This window comes from Micropterus salmoides, unplaced genomic scaffold (assembly GCF_014851395.1).
Source record: "Micropterus salmoides isolate LMB-PRFRI ecotype aquatic unplaced genomic scaffold, ASM1485139v1 Ms_hic_scaffold_13, whole genome shotgun sequence".
Taxonomy (NCBI): Eukaryota; Metazoa; Chordata; class Actinopteri; order Centrarchiformes; family Centrarchidae; genus Micropterus; species Micropterus salmoides.
In genome coordinates, this window is record NW_024040374.1 from 18,098,358 (window position 1) to 18,117,816 (window position 19,459).

General features: G+C 39.8%; 1 protein-coding gene across 2 annotated transcripts; it reads left to right on the forward strand.

Annotated features, from left to right (window-relative positions):
* Nucleotides 1–1,752: 1,752 nt before the first annotated feature.
* On the forward strand, nt 1,753–18,593 carry rnf11b (ring finger protein 11b). 2 transcript variants are annotated; one of them, XM_038715929.1, is made up of 4 exons: nt 1,753–2,326; nt 9,343–9,381; nt 14,139–14,308; nt 15,858–18,593. In XM_038715929.1, the coding sequence occupies exons 1-4, from the start codon at nt 2,204–2,206 to the stop codon at nt 16,027–16,029; spliced, it is 504 nt and encodes a 167-aa protein (XP_038571857.1). In that variant the 5' UTR covers nt 1,753–2,203; the 3' UTR covers nt 16,030–18,593. The 2 variants fall into 2 exon arrangements, with proteins under 2 accessions (XP_038571857.1, XP_038571858.1); XM_038715930.1 differs by lacking the exon at nt 9,343–9,381 and having other exon boundaries at nt 1,758–2,326.
* The last annotated feature ends 866 nt before the right edge of the window (nt 18,594–19,459 follow it).

The window sequence follows — 19,459 nt, forward strand, 5'->3', positions numbered from 1 at the left end:
CACCATCTCCACCTGGTCAGCAGCGGCATTTGAACTGGTTTCTACAACGCTCTCCCACTTATTTTTATTTAATGTAAATTAGAGGTTATTGATTACATGACTTGAGTAGATGGGGAATGACACATAATTATGTGTTGACATAGTTTGATATCAGCTATATATCACATCATGCAACTCACCATAGAGTCCATAAGGACATTTTTACTGTGTCATTTGATACATTTTGGTTGACAGGTCATCAGTGTCTAGATTCTCAGAAGGACTGTTTTGCTGTTTCTTTTCTTTCCTTCCTGTTTTTGAAACCTGTTGAAAGCTTGAAAGACACAAATTTATTCATGTGTTATAATTTCAGTCTCCTTCTGAAGAAATGGTCAAATCTGCAATAAATGCATTTACGATTACATGCAATTGCGTCTGCACAGAGCAATGTAAATCAGCCAGCCATGCAAACTCTCTAGAGTAAAAAAAATTGAGTTGCAGTGAGAGTTGTTCTTTACATTTCTATACTGTAAATGGCACCTTTTACACAAATTGTCCTGTTTTAAGAGGACAGATGTATGTGTCTTTTAGAAAGGCAGACTCCCTCCTTTTCTCCTCCTTGTGTGTGGGACAGGCTCCAACAGTACTTGAGCTTGAACAAACAGGCCATTCACGCCGAGCTGTGAAGGACTGCGTGCTTGTCCGCCTGTTGCATCTTTAGTGAGTGATGAAACTCTGAATGGGAACCACCACAGTCTTCCTGCATTGTGAACATCCTCTGCTGCTCTTAAATCAGCTACGCTTGATACCATCTATAGAAGGACTTGAACACCATAACAACGACCCTGTGTCACATAATAATTTGTACATGAACAAATACTTAAGGACTGAAATGATAAGAAAGAAAGGGGTCACTTCTAATTGTGTTGGTGGTGAGGTTATTTGAAGGGTTGTGTCCCAGCAACAGCGTCCAAAACCTAGAAACTCAGATGGTGTCTCAAGTGTTGCAATTAGAGCAGTGCTGATTTATTCATGATTAGACTAAGGTCTGGGATTCAAGATGACTAGGAGTCAGTTTCAATGTTTTTAAATGGTGGAGGAAATGTAATCTTAATGGTGTTTTAACAGCATCAGTCGTGAATATTCCAATAACATCATATTTTGTTTTCTAGTAATTAATTTAGCTTATTTTTCTGTGGTATTGTGATGTTTACAATCAGCATATTTTACTGGGCATGGCCACCGCTGAGCAAAATGACATTCCTGTACATAATGAATGTTTCTATTGTAATTTAAGATGAAATAATGATAAGCAACTGAAAAACACATCCCATTTTGTCTTTTTTGTCCTTTGTGCACCACATACAGAACCTCAAAATGCAATGTGTACAGTACAAAGTGGTATTATTTACAGTATAAGGATCCACTAGACAGTAAAGTCATCAATAAAATAAAAAATACAAAAGGTGTTGGAATATCATATAATCACATTCAATTGAAAATACACAAAGAGGACTTAAATTGACCAGTAACACAATCGTGAATTACTGGGTTATCATGTAATATGTTGAGGCCAGCACTGGTCATAGCAAAACTGTCCTGAAATTGTATTAACAAAGACTAATGTCTTGATTGTAGCCCTGTGTTTACGTTTTTAGTAAAAGGCAATGTGATCGCGAATGTGATTGGCTGAGGGTAAAAGCTTCCTGGGTGCAACTGAAAGCTCATTGGGCCTTTCTCCGACGGGGCGGTGCTTCGTGTCGCTACATCACCACCTTTTGTCGTTGGTCGGCAGCTGCAAACTGGAAAGTCCCTGACAGCCCAGATACGTTTGCGTCAGTCAGGAAAACTGTCCTTAGGTTTGTCGCTTTAAATGAGGGATATCATCATTTCCCTCGCGTGTCTCTGTCTGCAGATATAAGAATCTGTGAGGTTCTTTCAGTCGTGACTTTGTAGCCACCCGAGTAGATGCTCCCCTGCGAGTGCTAGCTGGTGTTAGCAGGCTAGCTCTTTGTGTGGCTAGCTGCTAGCTGAGGGATGTTTTGTTGTTGTTGAACTGAGCAGCCCTCCCGTCGACTGGGAGAGGAGATTCATCAGCTGTGTATGGAAAAACGCCCTCTTGTCCACTGACATTATTATCTGTGTGAGTGGCCCTTGAGACCCCGCAGTTTAACGTTAGTAAAGCGATACAGACAGAGGGGAGAGTTCATCGAAGAGGAAGGAGATGGGAAACTGTCTGAAATCTCCGACCTCGGATGATATTTCTTTGCTACATGAATCTCAGTCGGACCGGGCCAGCTACGGAGACGGTGCTGACCCCGACCAGGAACCACCGCCCCCTTATCAGGTAACTTTGACCAACTGTTTGGACCAAAACATGACCAGCAAGCATTTGCGTTTTTCTCATAATGTTAACCAAAATCATTAAATACCTAGATATAATGTGTGATGTGTGGCAGGTCCGACCCGGTTTGCTAATTTTCTGCGTTTCGGTCGCCGACAGCAAAGGAGACGACACAAAGAAACTGTTTATCAAACAATATTTGAGGCTAGATCAGCTTTTACAGATCCAACGTCACCCTTGGACAGCAACCCAGCCGACTGACCCCGTCCCTTCATGGCTTTGACACTAATCCTCTTTGTTCTATCTGAAGGTCTTGTTTCTGTCTACCATTTCCAAGACATATTATGATTCATCCTTCCTTAGTCTTCATTCAGACACACTGGAGCATGTAGTTTTGGCTCATATTCTAATATTAAGTGGAGATGAGCTAAGACACACAGACATCCATTATGGCCTGTACTGCAGTTCAATTCCAACAGAACTATAATTTAATGGGACTGAAACAAACCACAGTTCTCCAATAAAGAGGGAGTTTTGTAGTTTTGGGCAAGAGTGACTCTCATTACTTTCTCAGCTGCTTCTTTCACGGATCCCCTCCAGCACAGCAACTTTGTTTGTCTGGTGTCCTTATTTCCTGAATTAGACGTCTACGAACAGACCATGTTGTTGCTGTAAATATGATTCATGGTGTTACCCTCCTCTTGTGTGTTTTTTTATGTTAAGAAAGGGCTGGTGTGCATTATGTAAGGCCTTGGCAGAGTGTTTGCCTGTTACTGGGTTAAGCCAAGCCTTGTCTGTAGATTTAAGATAAGTGTTTTTAAAGCATGACAAACTAAAGGTGAGCTCAGGTCAGTACAGCATGAGATGTGTTATTGTAGAAAGCTACTTAATTCTGTATTTTAGATTCAGTATCCAGTAACCAATTGCAAAATTGTCCCTAATATGACTCATTGTCAATTGAAAAGCAAAATTTGATGTTGATAATCGTTTAACTAGATTTTATTAAATGAATTTGAAGATAGATGTAAGTATATCAGATTAAACACAGGTTTCCCCTTTGAAGATCTAATTAACTTTCAACATATACATTGTATGACCAGTAGATCTCCTCTTCTAACCCTTTACTACCATGCATGTTGGCCAGTTATGAATTGGGTCAATGATATTTTTTGGTTGCTTTTAGATCTCATTTACTGTTATCAAATCATTTCTTTAAAAGACCAAAACCAACAATGACCATGTCCTACTAACAATAAAAAAGCATTGAAAATATAGATAAATATATAGAGATATAACAGAGGCTTGTTGTTGCATTTGGGTGACAAATGGTGCACTGAAGGGGCCACAAATCATCCTTAAAACAGTTTCAACTTCATCTTCAAATAATGGCATTTCATATTTCCAGTTAATAGTTACTGTCTGCTTATACATAAGAGGCACAAACTGGGGCTAGGTCAGTTCATGCTAACTCCAGATAAAATCACAGAGACTAGACACTTTCATAATCTTTGTCATTTCTAATCAGTGTAATGTCACTCACAGAGGGTCTTCATTAGAGTCAGTCAAAGATAATATCCGAACAGGACCGGGAATCCTTGTTGTGCATTATGTTCAGGTTATTACAAGTATGTAATGTCTGTAATTAGACCAAAGGAGCCAGCTCTGGTATCCTAGACGAGTAATGGTGTAAGAAAAAAACACAAACATTGCTTTCTTTGGAGGAGCTCTGCCTAAGCTTTTCAGTTGTGTTGAGAAAATCTGTGTGCGCTTTGTTTATACCGAAAGAGTTTCACAAGACGGTTAACTAACTAGTTAAAACCTACTTATAAAGAGCTCTTTCAGACCTGCCAGCTCTTTTCTCCCTGGTGACCATAGTAATCAGCACCTTCACCATCTGAACTCTGCCCGAGAACACAGCACTCATTTTTTTTGTGTGCTCGCGGTTCAGCTTGACACACTTTGGTGTGTGTGTTAGAAGAAGGACTAAAGGCTCCACTATGTTAGATTTGAAATTGAATTTGCCGTTTTCTTAAAAGCTGTTGAGTCCGGGCCTGGGTACAAATGCCAACTTATTTACTGTATTGAAGGTCTGTGTTTCCCAGAGGGTGAGGTTTGCTAGTCATGGTGAAAAACATGATGCAGGAAATCCAAAGCAAAGGCAACATTTGCTGTGGCTGGACTTAGGTTACAGAAAATGATGTGGAGCCAACCCTGGCATGGTTTTTACAGCCAAAAAACATGATTTTTGTCTAGTGACAAATTAGAATGAAAAGGAATTTTTCATAAAGTATATTTAAAAAGCAATAAAATCATAGAATCATTAATCTGATATAATTTATTTAATAAAATAACATTTGTATTTCAAGTGCTGCATTCTGGGGTCTTCTATATTTTATATATAGGCCCTGATCCAGACCCAAACATATGGTAATAGCTGGTTTGTGTTGTTGACAGAGGTATAAAAGTAAAACTGCTTTTCAGTAACTGTAGTCTCCATATTAACACTAGTTAAAAATGTAAAACCGTTGTATCCAACCTAGACACATCCAAACACATGTACTGTGCACGTAGCACAGTTTAACTATGCCACTCTTCAGACGCTCACCCTGAGGGTTGCAAACATCTGGTGCTACTTGAGTTCGTCTGTCACGTTGACAAAAACGATCAGACCTTGTTTCCTGGGAATCCACATTCAGCGGTGAATTGGAGGACGCTGAATTCCAGCATCTGCAACTGAGTCTGTCCACTACCCAGCCAGACACTGCATTTGGTGCCGCTGAATAATTTCCTGGCTGAAAAGAGGCAGTGCACAGACTGGCATCTGCTGGGCTCAAGGCCAACTTAAGTCAGAGGTCAAACAAACAAAGGGTCGCATGTGGAGACTATTCACAGAAACCTTTTACGATCTGAATGTTGACCTTACTCTAAGTCAGATAATATTTTGATTAAGTTCTTTCTCATTTACTCATAGAATCCGTTTTTTTGCTAATACCCCTTTTTTGCTAATACTTTGACGTAGGGTTGGCCGATGACATGGACGATGTCATAGTCGATGGCTGACAGTCATCGACCACTGAGCCCTATACAACCTATGACTGAGTCATAGTTTAATCATGTCTAAAATTCCCTTTAACAATATGACACAATAGAGTACTCTTTACGTCTTAGTTTAATTGTGCTTACAACTGCTGCCACCTTGTTTGAGATCAAAGTTGATTTGGCATTGTCTTAGTGTAATATCAGAATATTGCATGCCATATAGACATTGTAGTCATAGACAAAGTATGCGATGAAGGGTGGATGGAAGGATGGATGTTGAAAGCTAAGTGAATGAGATCAGCCCTCTGAGCCAACCACTTAGGCTAGTGGACCATTTAATGTCTGGTCAAAATGATGCGAAGTGAGAGAGTGTGTGTGTGTGTGAGTTCTGTTCGTGTTTGTTTCGTATGATTTGTGGAGGCTAAAAAGCAGAGGGAGGTGCAGTTATATTTGTACTCCACATATTGTGAAGTGTGTGTGTGTGTGTGTGTGTGTGTGTTGTATAAAACGTGTTGTGTGGTCATTTGGAAAGCAGCTGGTGAGAGGAGTGCTGAGTCGTCGCTGTGGAGCAGGGTTACAAGAGATAAGGCACCCCTGTGTGTTTGCATTTGGCCTCCTAGTATGGCTTGTAATGCCCCTGTCTCCCTCGTAAGCCTCAGAGATGGGAACAGTGTCAGGAGTTTTTATTCATCACATTCAGTTTGGCACAAAGGCCTTTATGCTACTGTCAGCTAGTTTTATGGCCAAACCATATTGGCTGGAACACCTTGCAGACTTAAAGATTTACTGTTTGTGTGTTTGCATGTAGCTGAACTTGGTCTTTCTTAATACACATTTGTGTGAATGTGAGGCGTAGAGGGTAAAAATGGATCTAAAACATGTCAAATACCTGGGGGGGGGGGGGTCTGAGACCAGCCATGCAGCAACAATCTATTTGCATAACCAAAGAATTTGTGCAAAAACTGTCCGGAACCGTCTCAGGAAAGGTCACCTGCATGCTCGCCGTCTTCATCGGGGTGTCGACCTGACTCCAACATCGCACAGCCATTCAAGAGGAGTGGACCAACATTCCACAGACTACAACAACCTGATCAACTCTATGTGAAGGAGATGTGTTGGACTGTGTGAGGCAAATGGTGGTCACACCAGATACTGACAGATCTTTGAGTCCAGCTCATGATGAATGTGGGTAAAAACTAAACTGTTGCGTTTATAATTTAGTTCAGTGTAAATAAACCCATACTCTAAGGTTCAGTGAAGCGCAGCGTGACATGATATCAGTCATAGGAATGTGATTTCCCCACGTTAGTCCACGTAGCCTGATGATGCATGATGGCAGGCGCCAAAACTTTTCAGTCAGTGATTTACCTGATGGTTGGTATGATGTATGTATGACAGCTCTCGGGTTCATTTGTAATATTTCAGTGTGAACAAGAACCATAGGCAGTAACGTATAATTTCTTTTCTCGGACCAAATGAACTAAACTCGGGCGTGGCTGATTTTTGCTGCTGTGTTCTGCCGGATCTTCCAATCAAATGGTTATTCTTGTAGGGTATGCTACAGTAAGGGAAGGCAGGACTTCCACACTTCACCACAGGTATGACTTAAGTCAGATATGGGGTTTGTTTTTAGCCTTGTAAGGCTTTAGATTACCAACTTACTTACTTGTCCTAATATGGTAACAGAAACATTTGGGGGGTGGGGGAGGCGGTGCTGACAAACAAGCTATTGTGCTGCAGGTCAGTGACATAGTCTGTGGGCTTTGGCTGACACACAGCCACATAGTGGTTGCTGTTCCTGAGCACTCACCTCAAGGACTCAAATAACTCTGTTGTCTCTCCATGACTCCTCACAGAGACAGTTGGCAGTCCTGGCTTGTGTGATCAGAGGGGGCAGGATGGTTTTGGTCATTATATTACAGTTGCGTAACTAAGTGAAAGGCTGTTAAGGGTATATATAGTGTGGTACAGACTGCCATAACTGCCCTGATACTTGTTTTTATTGACTGATGCTTCTCTGGCATTATTAGCTTATGGTTGCTGGTAAATTTGTAAAATAAATGAAAATATAGTATTATATTTTTATTATTTACTTAACTTTGTTTCCTCTAAATGCACTTTTCCCTTTTCCACCAATATATATTATAGATATTTTCATTATGTTTTTGTGTTGCTACAGTAAAGGCTTTGTGTGATATTTATGTGTAAATACTAGGGTTAATACTGTTATTAACTTACCTTCATCAACGACATCAACTTCTTTCTTTACCAAGTACCAGATGAAGTAATGCGGTACACACGTACTGTTATCATCACGCCGGCGGCCTGTCCCATTATCACTTCAACAAACACATCCTGTGATGCTAATGTCCATCCTTCTCCTCCCATTGTTGTCATTGTTGGGTGTACACATTTGTGTGCTCAACGGAGTGGGTGTTTGCCTGTATTGTGTGCAGGTGTCGGCAGGTCTTGTTCCAAGATTTTGTGACTTTGCAGTCCCTAGACAGAGGGCTAAGATTAAAGATCCCATGAACGCTTAATGTTTTTTGGTGTTTCTTCACCTTAAGTGCATATTGAAACAGGTTTCACAAAAGATACAGCAAGTAGATATTCCCTGTGCTGGATTATGATTGACAAAAACCAAGACATCACAATTTCATACTTATAATGCCTTATCACTAAGCATGTGTTCAAAACAGGATTATGCCCAGTCATCATGCTGCCTGTCTGCAGTCTCTATCCCACATACACATTAGCCCTTAAATGCTCTGACTGCTTTGGTATGCCGGCATTATGTCTGCACAGCTGTGGTTTGAAATTGTTTTCCTGTTGTAGCAGTCTGCCATCTCAGCTCTTTTTATAAATGTTACATGGTTTGAGTGGGAATAAAGCAGTAATATTCCCAGAATACAGAAGAACAGTTAAAGTTTTTGCATATTATAATTTTAAATAGCCATCGAGGTGACCCGATCTCTGGGAGGTACAGGAGGAAAACACTTAGTATGAAGCACTATATTTCCCCTGTGAAGGCATTCCTGTGAGGTTTATAGTGATATCCCACCCAAAAATGTATCCTGCTCCTCATTCACAGAGAACAGTGGCTGTGGTTAGCTAGAATTCTGGTCAGTGTTAAGTGGGCTTCGCTCTAGGAGTGGTATGAATGTTATTTTTTTTCCTGTTGTGAAACCTTGCTACCTGTGGAGTACACTGCAATGGGCATTTCAAAAATGATGAAGAGGCTTTGAAGTGAAATTTTTGGCAGTCCAGTCAGTCATGTCTGCAAAATAAGATTAAAAATCCATTCATTAGGCAGCCTGTGAGCATATTCAGAACACTTCTGCTCTCACGTCATTTTCCAACACATTGCTGTTCCCCAGTGAGTCAAGACAAACACCAAATCTGTCTGCAGCAGTCATCAGTGTGGTGACAATGTTAATTATATCAATATAGATCTGTGTGTGCATAAAGACAGAGAAAGTACACGTAAGGAGGTGGATAGGGTGGATGGATGGGTCAAACCAAACCAGGACTTTCACGCAGGAGAACGGTGTTTGAGTCCCATGTGAAACCAAGTAAATGTTGAGTTAATTTAATTTTTAAGTTAAATAGTGTTACTGACTTCCATCACGTGATTAGCATGAGTTCCGTCACATGTGAAGTCACGTGATGTGTGTCACGTGACTGGTGTAATGTGCTTATTTTAACCCAAACCATGATGTTTTCCTAAACCTAACCAAACTGTGACCGTGTCATACCCACGTGTTTAATGTCAACAGCTCTAAACCAAAAGTATTTTTCAGTATTTTCTCATATCGTCAAGAATATCATTATCGTAGAAATACCCTGAATGTATTGAAATTATTTTAGGGCCATATCGCCCAGCACTAGCATGTGTGTGCTCTTGAGGCTAAAGCTGTTGCCTTTTATTGAACATGTGGGCTGAGAGTGCCTCTGTCATTTTCCCACTCTTGTTTTTTCAGAATTTCTTTCATTTAGTGATGGCTGACGGAAGAGCTAGGGTAAATACCACCTTTTCTCTATCTTTGTTTCACTTTAACTCTTTGCATCTGCTCTCTTTCCTTGTTGTCTACAGTCTTATCTTCCTTAATGCTCACCGTTGGCAGTCAACATTTACACTGCTGAACAATGCACAGTTAACCTCCCTAACACACACACACACACACACACACACACACACACACACACACACACACAGAGTACAGCTGCTGGCCCCCCTCTGAGGCCCCATCTGTAGCTTTTTGACATGGACGAAAGGAGTGGCTGTCAGGGGAGCAGCAGACAGCCTCAACTACTAAAGTTGTGCTGACTCATGGCTTTAAATGCTGTGGTGCAGAAAGCCTGGCTGTTAGCTAGCATGTTCATCTTTGCTCTGCATGTTTTGTATGAAAGCCTTTGAACTTAAAAAGAATTAAAGTTCAACTGTTAAGGTCATTATTGTATCTACTACACTGCTCTGCATACTCCAGGTATTCAGGTCACATTCGTCTGCTTAATTATTCTAGCGTCGTCCCTTATTCTTATTTCATAATTTAGGGAGATAATATCATCATATTCATATTCACATTACTGTCAGTTGATGACATTTTGACTGCACATCTACAACAAAGTGAAACAATCTAAGAAAAGAGACATAAGCTGCTCAAACAGGCTTCAGAATCTCAGCTTTAATTTAATAGCCTAAATACAATGCTTTACTTAAGCAGCAATGTGTTAAAACCAGAGAAGGGAGCTGCGTTGGTGGGAGCTTGTTTGAAGGTAATATTGAGAATTTCAGACCATGAAATACGATCCAGGAAGTCCAGTTTTCTCCAGTTTAATGTGTTTAAAGGCTTATCAATGGCAAAACTCACACAACAGTTTTTACCTTGCGATGATCGCAAGGTAAAAACGTGAAATACACTATATTAATTACAAAGTAATCCACCTGGAATGTGGCAGCACAGCACCTTGCCGGACAACGGCACTTTGCGTTGCAATTCAAGTCCCATACCCAAGCTGAGACAACCCTTAGGAAAGATCCCTTTAGAGACACAGAAGACATTATACGACAGTGGTGTTCCACATGACAAACTGATGTGTAAAATCAGTGGAGCGTCCCATTCAATTAAAAAAATATATCTTAAGACTAAAATTGCTGCTTATTTTTACATGACAGCATTGTCAAGTTATGGTCACTGAACAGGTCATTAGTGTGTAAATCAAGAGTGGAGTTATTCAGTAGCCAGTAAATGGCTATAGCTAGTGGTGTGCAATACCAATCGTCTACGATAATATCTTAATTGTTGTTGTTGTTGTTTTAACGATGTGTGAGCAAACATTGTCGAGTAGGCTATGTCACTCAGGCAAAAAAACCAAACACCTGTTTGCACATTCTCTGCATCACGCATGCAGTACATTTAGAGTTAAACAAGCCGATCTAGATCATTAGATTGAATTGCTAGATGTGGATCAACCACAGGTGGTTAGGCTTTGAAAACACGGACGTTGCTCAAAAGACATCAATCTGTACACTATGTCGAAAATCGGTTGCTATTAATGACCACGAACTAACCACCGCACAGAATATCAAGAATAGCGAATGCTTTGGGAGTCAGCTGCCCATAACAGACCTAAACCAGCCAACAGTGCTGACAGAAACAACTAAGACAACAGCTACAGACAGGACTCAGGGCTAATATAGCGACAGAGGAAATGGTTTACTCATACCTGCACTGTTCGGTGTCAGCTGTGTGTGTGTGTGTGTGCGTGTGTGTGTGTGTGTGTGTGTGTAAGACCTGTTTCCATTAATGTCATTAGTAAGCAACAATTAATATCCTATTAACAAGAGCGAGCTAGTACAATATTTGACTTTTACAAACACATTTTTGAACAATGCCAAATATCTGTCAAATAATCATTATCGACAAAATATTATTATTATTATTATTATATAATTATTAAATCATTTTTTGTCAGTATCGCACACCCCTAGCTAGGGCCTGGGCAATAAAACAATAATGATAATTATCAAGATATATTGTTATGGAGGAAAATTATAACAAATGTTTAATAAATGTTTGATTTAATTAATTTGAATCATGAATGAATTGGCACTAATTGTTCTATTAAGATATTTATTTTGTTTAGGAAAAGGGACTGAACATTTTTATTTAAGTGATCCACTGTCACATTCTGACCATAAATAATAAACCCTCAATTAAACATCTGGTTTCTTCAGCTTTCATTCAGGAGCAAAAATATGCCTTTTAATTTGACATTTGTTTTCATAATTATTGAATTGTATGAGTTTTTTTATCGTGATAACATTTTTGCTCATATCACCCAGCCCTACCCCTAGCTATAGCTTTACTAGTATACTGTAGCTGTATGTAAACACAGCAGGGCACTGTAAGAGTTATCTGGGTTGTGTATCACAACAGAAATATATTATTTTTAGTTGCAAATAAATAAAGTGCAAAAAATGGCATACTATATTTACACAAGCATTTAAAGCCAAGTCTTCATAATGCATGTGAAGTCAAAATGTAACCTTTCCTCAACCCTTTCTTGTTAACTAATGAACTTATAAACCCCTCCTACTGCTATTCAGCCAAAAAATGAGAAGAAAAGGGAGAGTGACTCAAGCCTCGTGCCTACCACTTGGCCCAACACCAAGCTTTAGCACGGTCGTAACCGGACTTGCTATTTTGTGCAGAAAGGGAGGTGGCTGGTTAACACAATGTTGTGCGATAAATGTTTATTAGAGGGCGCAGTCCAACTCTGCATCTCCAGCTGCATTCTGTAAAATGTATGGTGCTTTGTGTCAAAAGGTCCTTTCTGGAGTGTGGATATACAGGTAGATAATGAAGGAGCTCACTTAATGGCATTAGAGTGGACTTAGTCCAATCTATGACCTGGCTGTTGGATCCTTTCATTTGCTTGACATGAAGGTTTGGCACACTGAGGGAGGAGGAGAAGGGAGTCAGTGGGCAGGAGAGGAGGAACTAGTACTCAAACCACAAGACACTGTAGCGAGTGTATAAGAATGCACAAGGATAGAGGGAGGAAGAGAGGGAAGGAAGACGCACAGTCATTGACCGCAAAGTGAGTTGAGTGAATAAAAGTTCTTAGAGAAGTTTAGACAAGAGGAAGATACGTACACATGACGGCAGTACATGAGAGAAACTGTAGAGGAAATGTATGCGTACCTATTCTCCCCTGAATTTATGTAAACTGTTTGCTATTGTATTTGACTTTCAAATATATTGACTTTATCACATACAGAGATGTAAAGGAGGATCGCACTAGAACAGATAAGACTGTGTAGATCCATCTGTCTGTCTTAAAAAGCGTTAATTATTTCCCAGGTCATATGTGGTATTCTGTTTTTGCAGGAAATGAAAGTATGCGAGCTGTGGTTTGAAGGTCCTGCCGCTTTGGTGTTTTAAGGGTTAACAGTTATTTTCACTATTGATTAATTTGCAGATCACTTTCTCAATTACTGATTTTCTGAAAATAGTTTAAAAAGTCCACCACAGTGCCCCTGAGACAGATGCTACAGATGTCTCGTTGCGACTGTCAACTGGGCTAAAACCCAAAGATATTCAGTTTACTGTCATACAAGACAGAGAAAAGCAATAACTCCTCGCATTTGAGAAACTATTTTTGCTGAAGTGCTTCAGTTCTATTTTTATTATTGCAGTTTTTTGTGTTGCAAGTGTGATGCTGTGCTTGTTAGATGTCATTATTTCAGTTTTGCAGAAAGTACTTACATATGTAATAATAATACTTACAGTGTAATGTACAGTAAAAGGTAACAGAACCCCTGTTAATCACTGTGATGTGATGTTACATTGAACTTCTACTTGTATATGTAAAACAATGCTAACAGACATACTGATGGACTCTCGACTCGCTTTCCACATTCAGTTTAACTTGGTTCAAACTGAAGGCAGACTTCTGACCTGCAGTGATTTAATCAAAGTCAAGTGAAATTGTTCTACTAACCCTGATTAATAAATCAGGTCTGTATGACACCAACGCTGAAGCTACAGTACACAGCTCTCTGCTGCAGCGGCTGTTTGGACAAGGCGTGGGGAAACACTACCACCTGCTGCCTGCGATCATAATCCCACAACATGGCCAGAAATATTGTTGGCTAGAAATGAATCATTGATTACCTCAGTGATTGACTATAGTTAGTGTAAGCGTTTCGGTCCTGGAGGCCTTCTTTATGAGACAGATAATAACATATTAAAACAAAGAATGTGTGCTGGATTGTGAAACTCTTACAGTCAACTGAATACTTTCATTGTGTTGTGAGCCAAAGTGAAAGCCACCCTTCACGGTGAGGGATTTAAATACTAATGCTTACCAGTATTAGTATTTTGTATTAGCAAAGGGTGCCATTATTCCTTCTCACAGTGTTGAAATGAACGGTTATGTCCCAGTTAGTAGGAACATGTTTGTGCCATAATCAAAAGAAAGTTTCATAAGCTTGTGGTTCATCTGCTAGACCCGGCTTGACTTCCACCGAAAGTAATATCAAGAACAACATCTTCTGCTTTTGTTAGAATATCCTCTCACAATGGAAGAATTAAGGGTGGGGAGAGATTTGCTGTACAAGTCTTATTAAACAAGAATATTAGTCTGCACTGTATCTTCAGAGTCCTCTTAACATATTTCCTGCCAAACTAAACCTCCAACCAACTCTGAAAACTAACTTTTTAAATTTCTCCGTAAAGCCGGTGTGAACTGCTCTCCCTTTGTTCTGCAGGAGCAGATCCATGTGCCTGTCTACCACCCAACACCCAGCCAAGCCCGACTGGCCACTCAGCTGACAGAGGAGGAGCAGGTCCGCATTGCCCAGCGGATCGGACTCATCCAGCACCTCCCAAAGGGCGTGTACGACCCAGGGCGGGATGGCTCTGAGAAGAAGATCAGAGAGTGAGTAGAAACCCTGGGTGGTCAGAATAAGCATTGGGAGTTCTCTTTTTAGAGCAGCAGGCTAAGACAGTGAGGAGAGAGACTGCTTCACCGCAGTAATCTGTGTTTAAGCAGGGTGTTTGTTACTATTTAAAGATGTTTTTAATAGAAACATTTAAATTCATGGTCTAAGATCAGGATTAAAATTGAATCAATTGCATAGTTTCTGAAATTATTTCATTCAAACAATGTCTGCTTTTTTTTTTAGTAGGCAGAAAATTTAATGTAACCGCACAACCACCTATGGATTTTAACTTAACTTAAATTTTCCACACAACTTGCTGTTGTAATTATTGTGTATGCACTGTTGTAATAAAGAGATATTTTTATGATATTGTTATTGCATTTTACAGTAATGTAAGTGCATGTATTACATATTCTATAACATATTATAGTATTACGCACGTTTAGAACATGTTAAAAGTTACTTTTGCAAATGGTAAAGGTTAAAACCAAATGGCAAAGAGTGTATGCTATAGAGTGTATATTGTACCTCGTACGGAATACCAAATTAAAGCATATATGGTCATAGTGTTTAAGCCCCATTACAATGAGCCTTCAAGTGTGCGCTTTAATCCGTTGTGCCTGCTCTGTATAAACACGTGCAAGCTGCTGATCAGGAATTAAGGGTCAGAGTCTAATGTCTGAGCCTTACTTATTTTTGGTTTTAACCTTTACCAGTGGAGTTATATGTTTTCCTATCATTAAATACCTATGAAGAGTAACTCACTAGTACTTTTACATGTACAAATAAAAATAATCAAACTCAGGTCATCAGTGATACATTTCAAACAAATATTCCATCCCCCGGGTGTGCCGATTTTTAGAAGAACAAGACAAAAACACACTGGAAGGGGAGCATTTCTCCCCACAGCGTTCGGGCAGCCTCCATAATATGCTATAAAGTGTGTACTGTACGTCGTACAGAATACCAAATTAAAGCATATATGGTCATAGTGTTTAAGCCCCATTACAATGAGCCTTCAAGTGTGCGCTTTAGTCCATTGTGCCTGCTCTGTTTAAACACGTGCAAGCTGCTGATCAGGAATTAAGGGTCAGAGTGTAATGTTGGAGCCTTACTGAATTTTTTTTTTTTTTTTTCTTATTTACAATATGCCAGTATTTGAGTACCTTAGCTTTTACACTAAGAATTATGGACAATGCCACTGTTAAGTTATTATTATTTGTGTTATATTATCTGCATTTTACAACCCTAATACAAGTTGTCTATCTAAACTAAAAGATAATGGAAGTAAATTCATCTGTTTATTTTAATTATGGATTGTTCCAAATCATTAATTTAGAGTTGCACAGAGTCACAAAATGAGGGGTAAAAAAATGTACACAAATAAAACATTTTGATGCTTCAATAATCGTTTTATGATTGCAGCGTAGCTGAATCGGGATCTAATCGTGAGGTGTCTAGAGATTCACAGCCCTAATCCAATCCCTAACAAAATGTAATATTGAATTGATTGGAAATACAGAGTATCTGTGTTTACCTACACAGGTGTGTCATCTGTATGATGGACTTTGTTTATGGAGACCCCATCCGGTTCCTGCCCTGCATGCACATCTACCATATGGACTGTATAGATGACTGGCTGATGAGATCCTTCACCTGCCCCTCCTGCATGGAGCCTGTCGACGCCGCCCTGCTTTCCTCCTACGAGACCAACTGACACAAACACACATAAACATATATGCCCACAGGCACCTGTGGACCAGACTGAACACAAACACACACACATAAATATATATGTACAATATGCACACAAGTGGACACGCACACAACTTCCATCTTGGTAACCTGTATCCTGGATTAGTAAAGTGGTGATATAATACAGTGACAATGTCAATGATTTAGGATTTAGGATGAACTGTGTGTATGTGTGAGTGTGTGTGTGTGTCCACTCCAAAAGTATTGGAACGGCAAGGCAAATTCCTTTGTTTCTGTTGTTCACTGGAGACATTTGGGTTTAAGATCAAAAGATGAGCATGAGACAAGAGTTCAGAATTTCAGCTTTTATTTCCTGGTATTCACATCTAGATGTGTTATACAATTTAGGACATATCACTTAAACCCAAATGATCTTAAACTCAAATGTCTTCAGTGAACAACAAAAACAAAGGAATTTGCCTTACCGTTCCAATACTTTTGGAGGGGACTGTATGTGTATGTGTGTGCCCACAAGTTCCTCAGTTGGCCTGCTGGACAGGATTGCAGGAATGAACAGAATGTTAGTGTTAAGGACAAGCAGGAAGCAGATGGATTGGAGAAAGGAGTAAAAGACGGGAACTGACAATGGGGGATGTTGCTGTAACTGTAAAGGGAAGTCAAAGGGAATGGGTGACGGTTAACTGATATGATTAAGAAACCATTTCAAGATCCGCTTTCATATACAAGAATACACACAAGTGTGCCCAGTCACACACTTTCTTTATTTACTCCCTATCATTGCAATGAACTTCAGACAGACCAGAGGAGAGAGGACATCTGACCACCATCATCAGGCTGCAGATTGTGTTTTCATGGACTGCTGAAGCCTGATTACTATAATGTCACACTGCAAGACAAAGCAGAAGAAATGCTTCTCAGAACATCTGCCAGATGCTTTGATGTGGCTCCACATGGACAGTCATATTGCAGAGTCATATCTGCTGCAAAGACTGCTACAGATGGAGATAGGTGATTTAAAGACTGCTACAGATGGACGTTGGACTTAAGACTATGAACATCTTATATATTCTGCAGACATACCGCAGGCTTCCACTCGGGCCTGAAGTTGTCTATGTGAATAGATCTTTTATGAGAAAAATAAGATTGGTCGGTGGATTGATCGACTGACCTGTGGTTTTGTGAAATCTGTTGTGTGTTTGTTTTGTCAGTCAGCATAAGGGCTTTGTTGACTCATTGTTTACCAACAACAAAGGAATGGCAAAAGTAAAAACAGTATGTGCTTTAGTCACTAATCTGATGGATAGCTGGTATACTGTTGCTGTCAAGCTATTGACTCCTCATGACTTTTTCAGTCACAGTAAGATCTCAAATTATTGGCCAAAGCACAAGCAGCACCAGTTAACAAACCAATGATACCAATCATAGATATTTGCACTTCTTAATCAGACTTGTGACAAGAGTTGACCATATGCATTCGTGATTTGCTTTACCTACATTTTTATAACCACTGTCTCTGTGGACCAGGAGTGGAAACATAATTTATTACTGGTGACATTAACCAAACTACTGAATTAATCCTACATTTGGTGCCCCTGTGAGTGTCCAAATCCTGTAATTGTAAGGACAGAATTCCAAACATACACAAGGGTGGGCTCACTGAATGTGTTTGCATATGTAAATATCACTTCAGCATTCAGCATCCTGTTTTCGTGTCAGTTCATAAAACCAGATCTAAAGCAAACACTCACAAAGGAAACGGTTAATGCTGGCAGGTGACGCCATCAGGACACTGATGATGGAGAATGATTCTTGTGGGCTTGTGTGTCAGTGAATTTGACTGAGGACGCTTATTAACCTGATGCAGTCAGGTTAATAAGCGGTTATACAATGCTGACTACAGTAGGTATTCTGAGTTATATTTCTGTCCATTTTGTTTGTTAACATGAACTTCAATCTTCAACTTACAATGTAAATGATCTCCTCGCCACATTTTAAAATGTATATCCCCAAAGTCACCCAGTTTAAGCACAAAGAAGTACAATTGTTCAGTTATATTTTCCCTTTCCCTGCTAACTTTGGCCTGTAAGTGAGTCGGTAAGACTTTGAATTATGCAGAAAATGATCATTATTATTTATGGTCATGATACAGATCCAACACAGTCTTGCCTTTAGTGATCTGTGTGTGTGTGTGTGTTTGTTTGTACTAGGCTTCATGGCCTCTTTGTGTATGTTTGAGAAATACGGGGGTGGGGGGGGCAGTTAGCACCTTAATTTTTGCACAGTACTTTAATCTACATAATTCTTTATGTTGTACATTGTCCTCCATCAGTAAGGTGGAGCTTCATGGCCTTAGGTTACATGCTAATGAGAGTAGGTATCAGCTGCTAAAATATGGAGCAGAGCTAACTAAAGAAACATGAGGGGGAGGGGTAATTATACAGACAGTTCAGACAGGAAATGCTGCTGCTGAGCTGTCATTGTACATGTCATGTCATGAAGACTACAAAAGCTGTCGAGAAAATCGTCTGTCACAAAATGAATAAATAAATTGTCATTGTATTGGGATGTTTGGATTTATGTCTCGTCACCTGGCTCTCTTCCTGAGGATTCCTGTGAAATTGCACATTTTTCACTGCTTTTTGCAGAGTTGGCAGATTTTTGATCACAGTCTGGACCTAATCAAGGCTAGGGACTTTCGATGCTTGGGATTTTGGGGGATAACCAAAGTTATACCAGTGTGTGTGTGTGTGTGTGTGTGTGTGGGGGGGGGGGGGGGCTGTTTGTATCTGCCATAGTTCCTCAGAAAATATTCTGTGTCTAAGAATACAACCCACATCTCCTGATTCATGTGAAGACTGGCAGCGTGGCACTTTGTGAAGCTGCTTCTGTGACACCCTGGCTAACTTAAGAGATGTTTTTGAGCTCTTGTAGCCAAATAGATTTTCCCATTATATGCTCACATCCCCGGAAAATGACTCATGGGCGTCAACACTGATGGCCTGACATTCTAACAATGAAACGACTGCACAAAATCTTGCTTAATCACAGGCCAGATAGAGCTTTGGCTATGACTTTGATTCTCGGGAGAGACCAATTTAAAACGTTAAAACTCACAGGAATTATATAAAGTATGTGCCGTTTTAGGGTGGATTTTCTCTCAAGTACAGGATTGAACATCAAGGTTTGTTCATATGTGAATGGTGTATGTTTGTGTAAGGGTGCTTGTTAGACCTTTCCTTGTTTGTAAGCATAAGTGTGCATACTACAGGCAAATAATAAATAGACATTGCAACAGAACATAATATTGGGTTTGTTTTATTTCTTCTGTGGACAATAGAAAGGGAATAATGTGCTTTTATTTGTTTGTTTGTTTTTTACACAAATAGACATGTTCGTTACCCCTTGGCTACCTTGAGCACGTAAATTATGAG

Excerpts from the sequence above, each read along its gene's own strand:
- rnf11b (XM_038715929.1), top strand. The coding sequence starts at position 2,204 with ATGGGAAACTGTCTGAAATCTCCGACCTCGGATGATATTTCTTTGCTA. Across the intron at positions 9,382-14,138 it reads TGGCTGACGGAAGAGCTAGG|GAGCAGATCCATGTGCCTGT; the intron begins GTAAATACCACC and ends TTTGTTCTGCAG. Across the intron at positions 14,309-15,857 it reads TCTGAGAAGAAGATCAGAGA|GTGTGTCATCTGTATGATGG; the intron begins GTGAGTAGAAAC and ends TTACCTACACAG.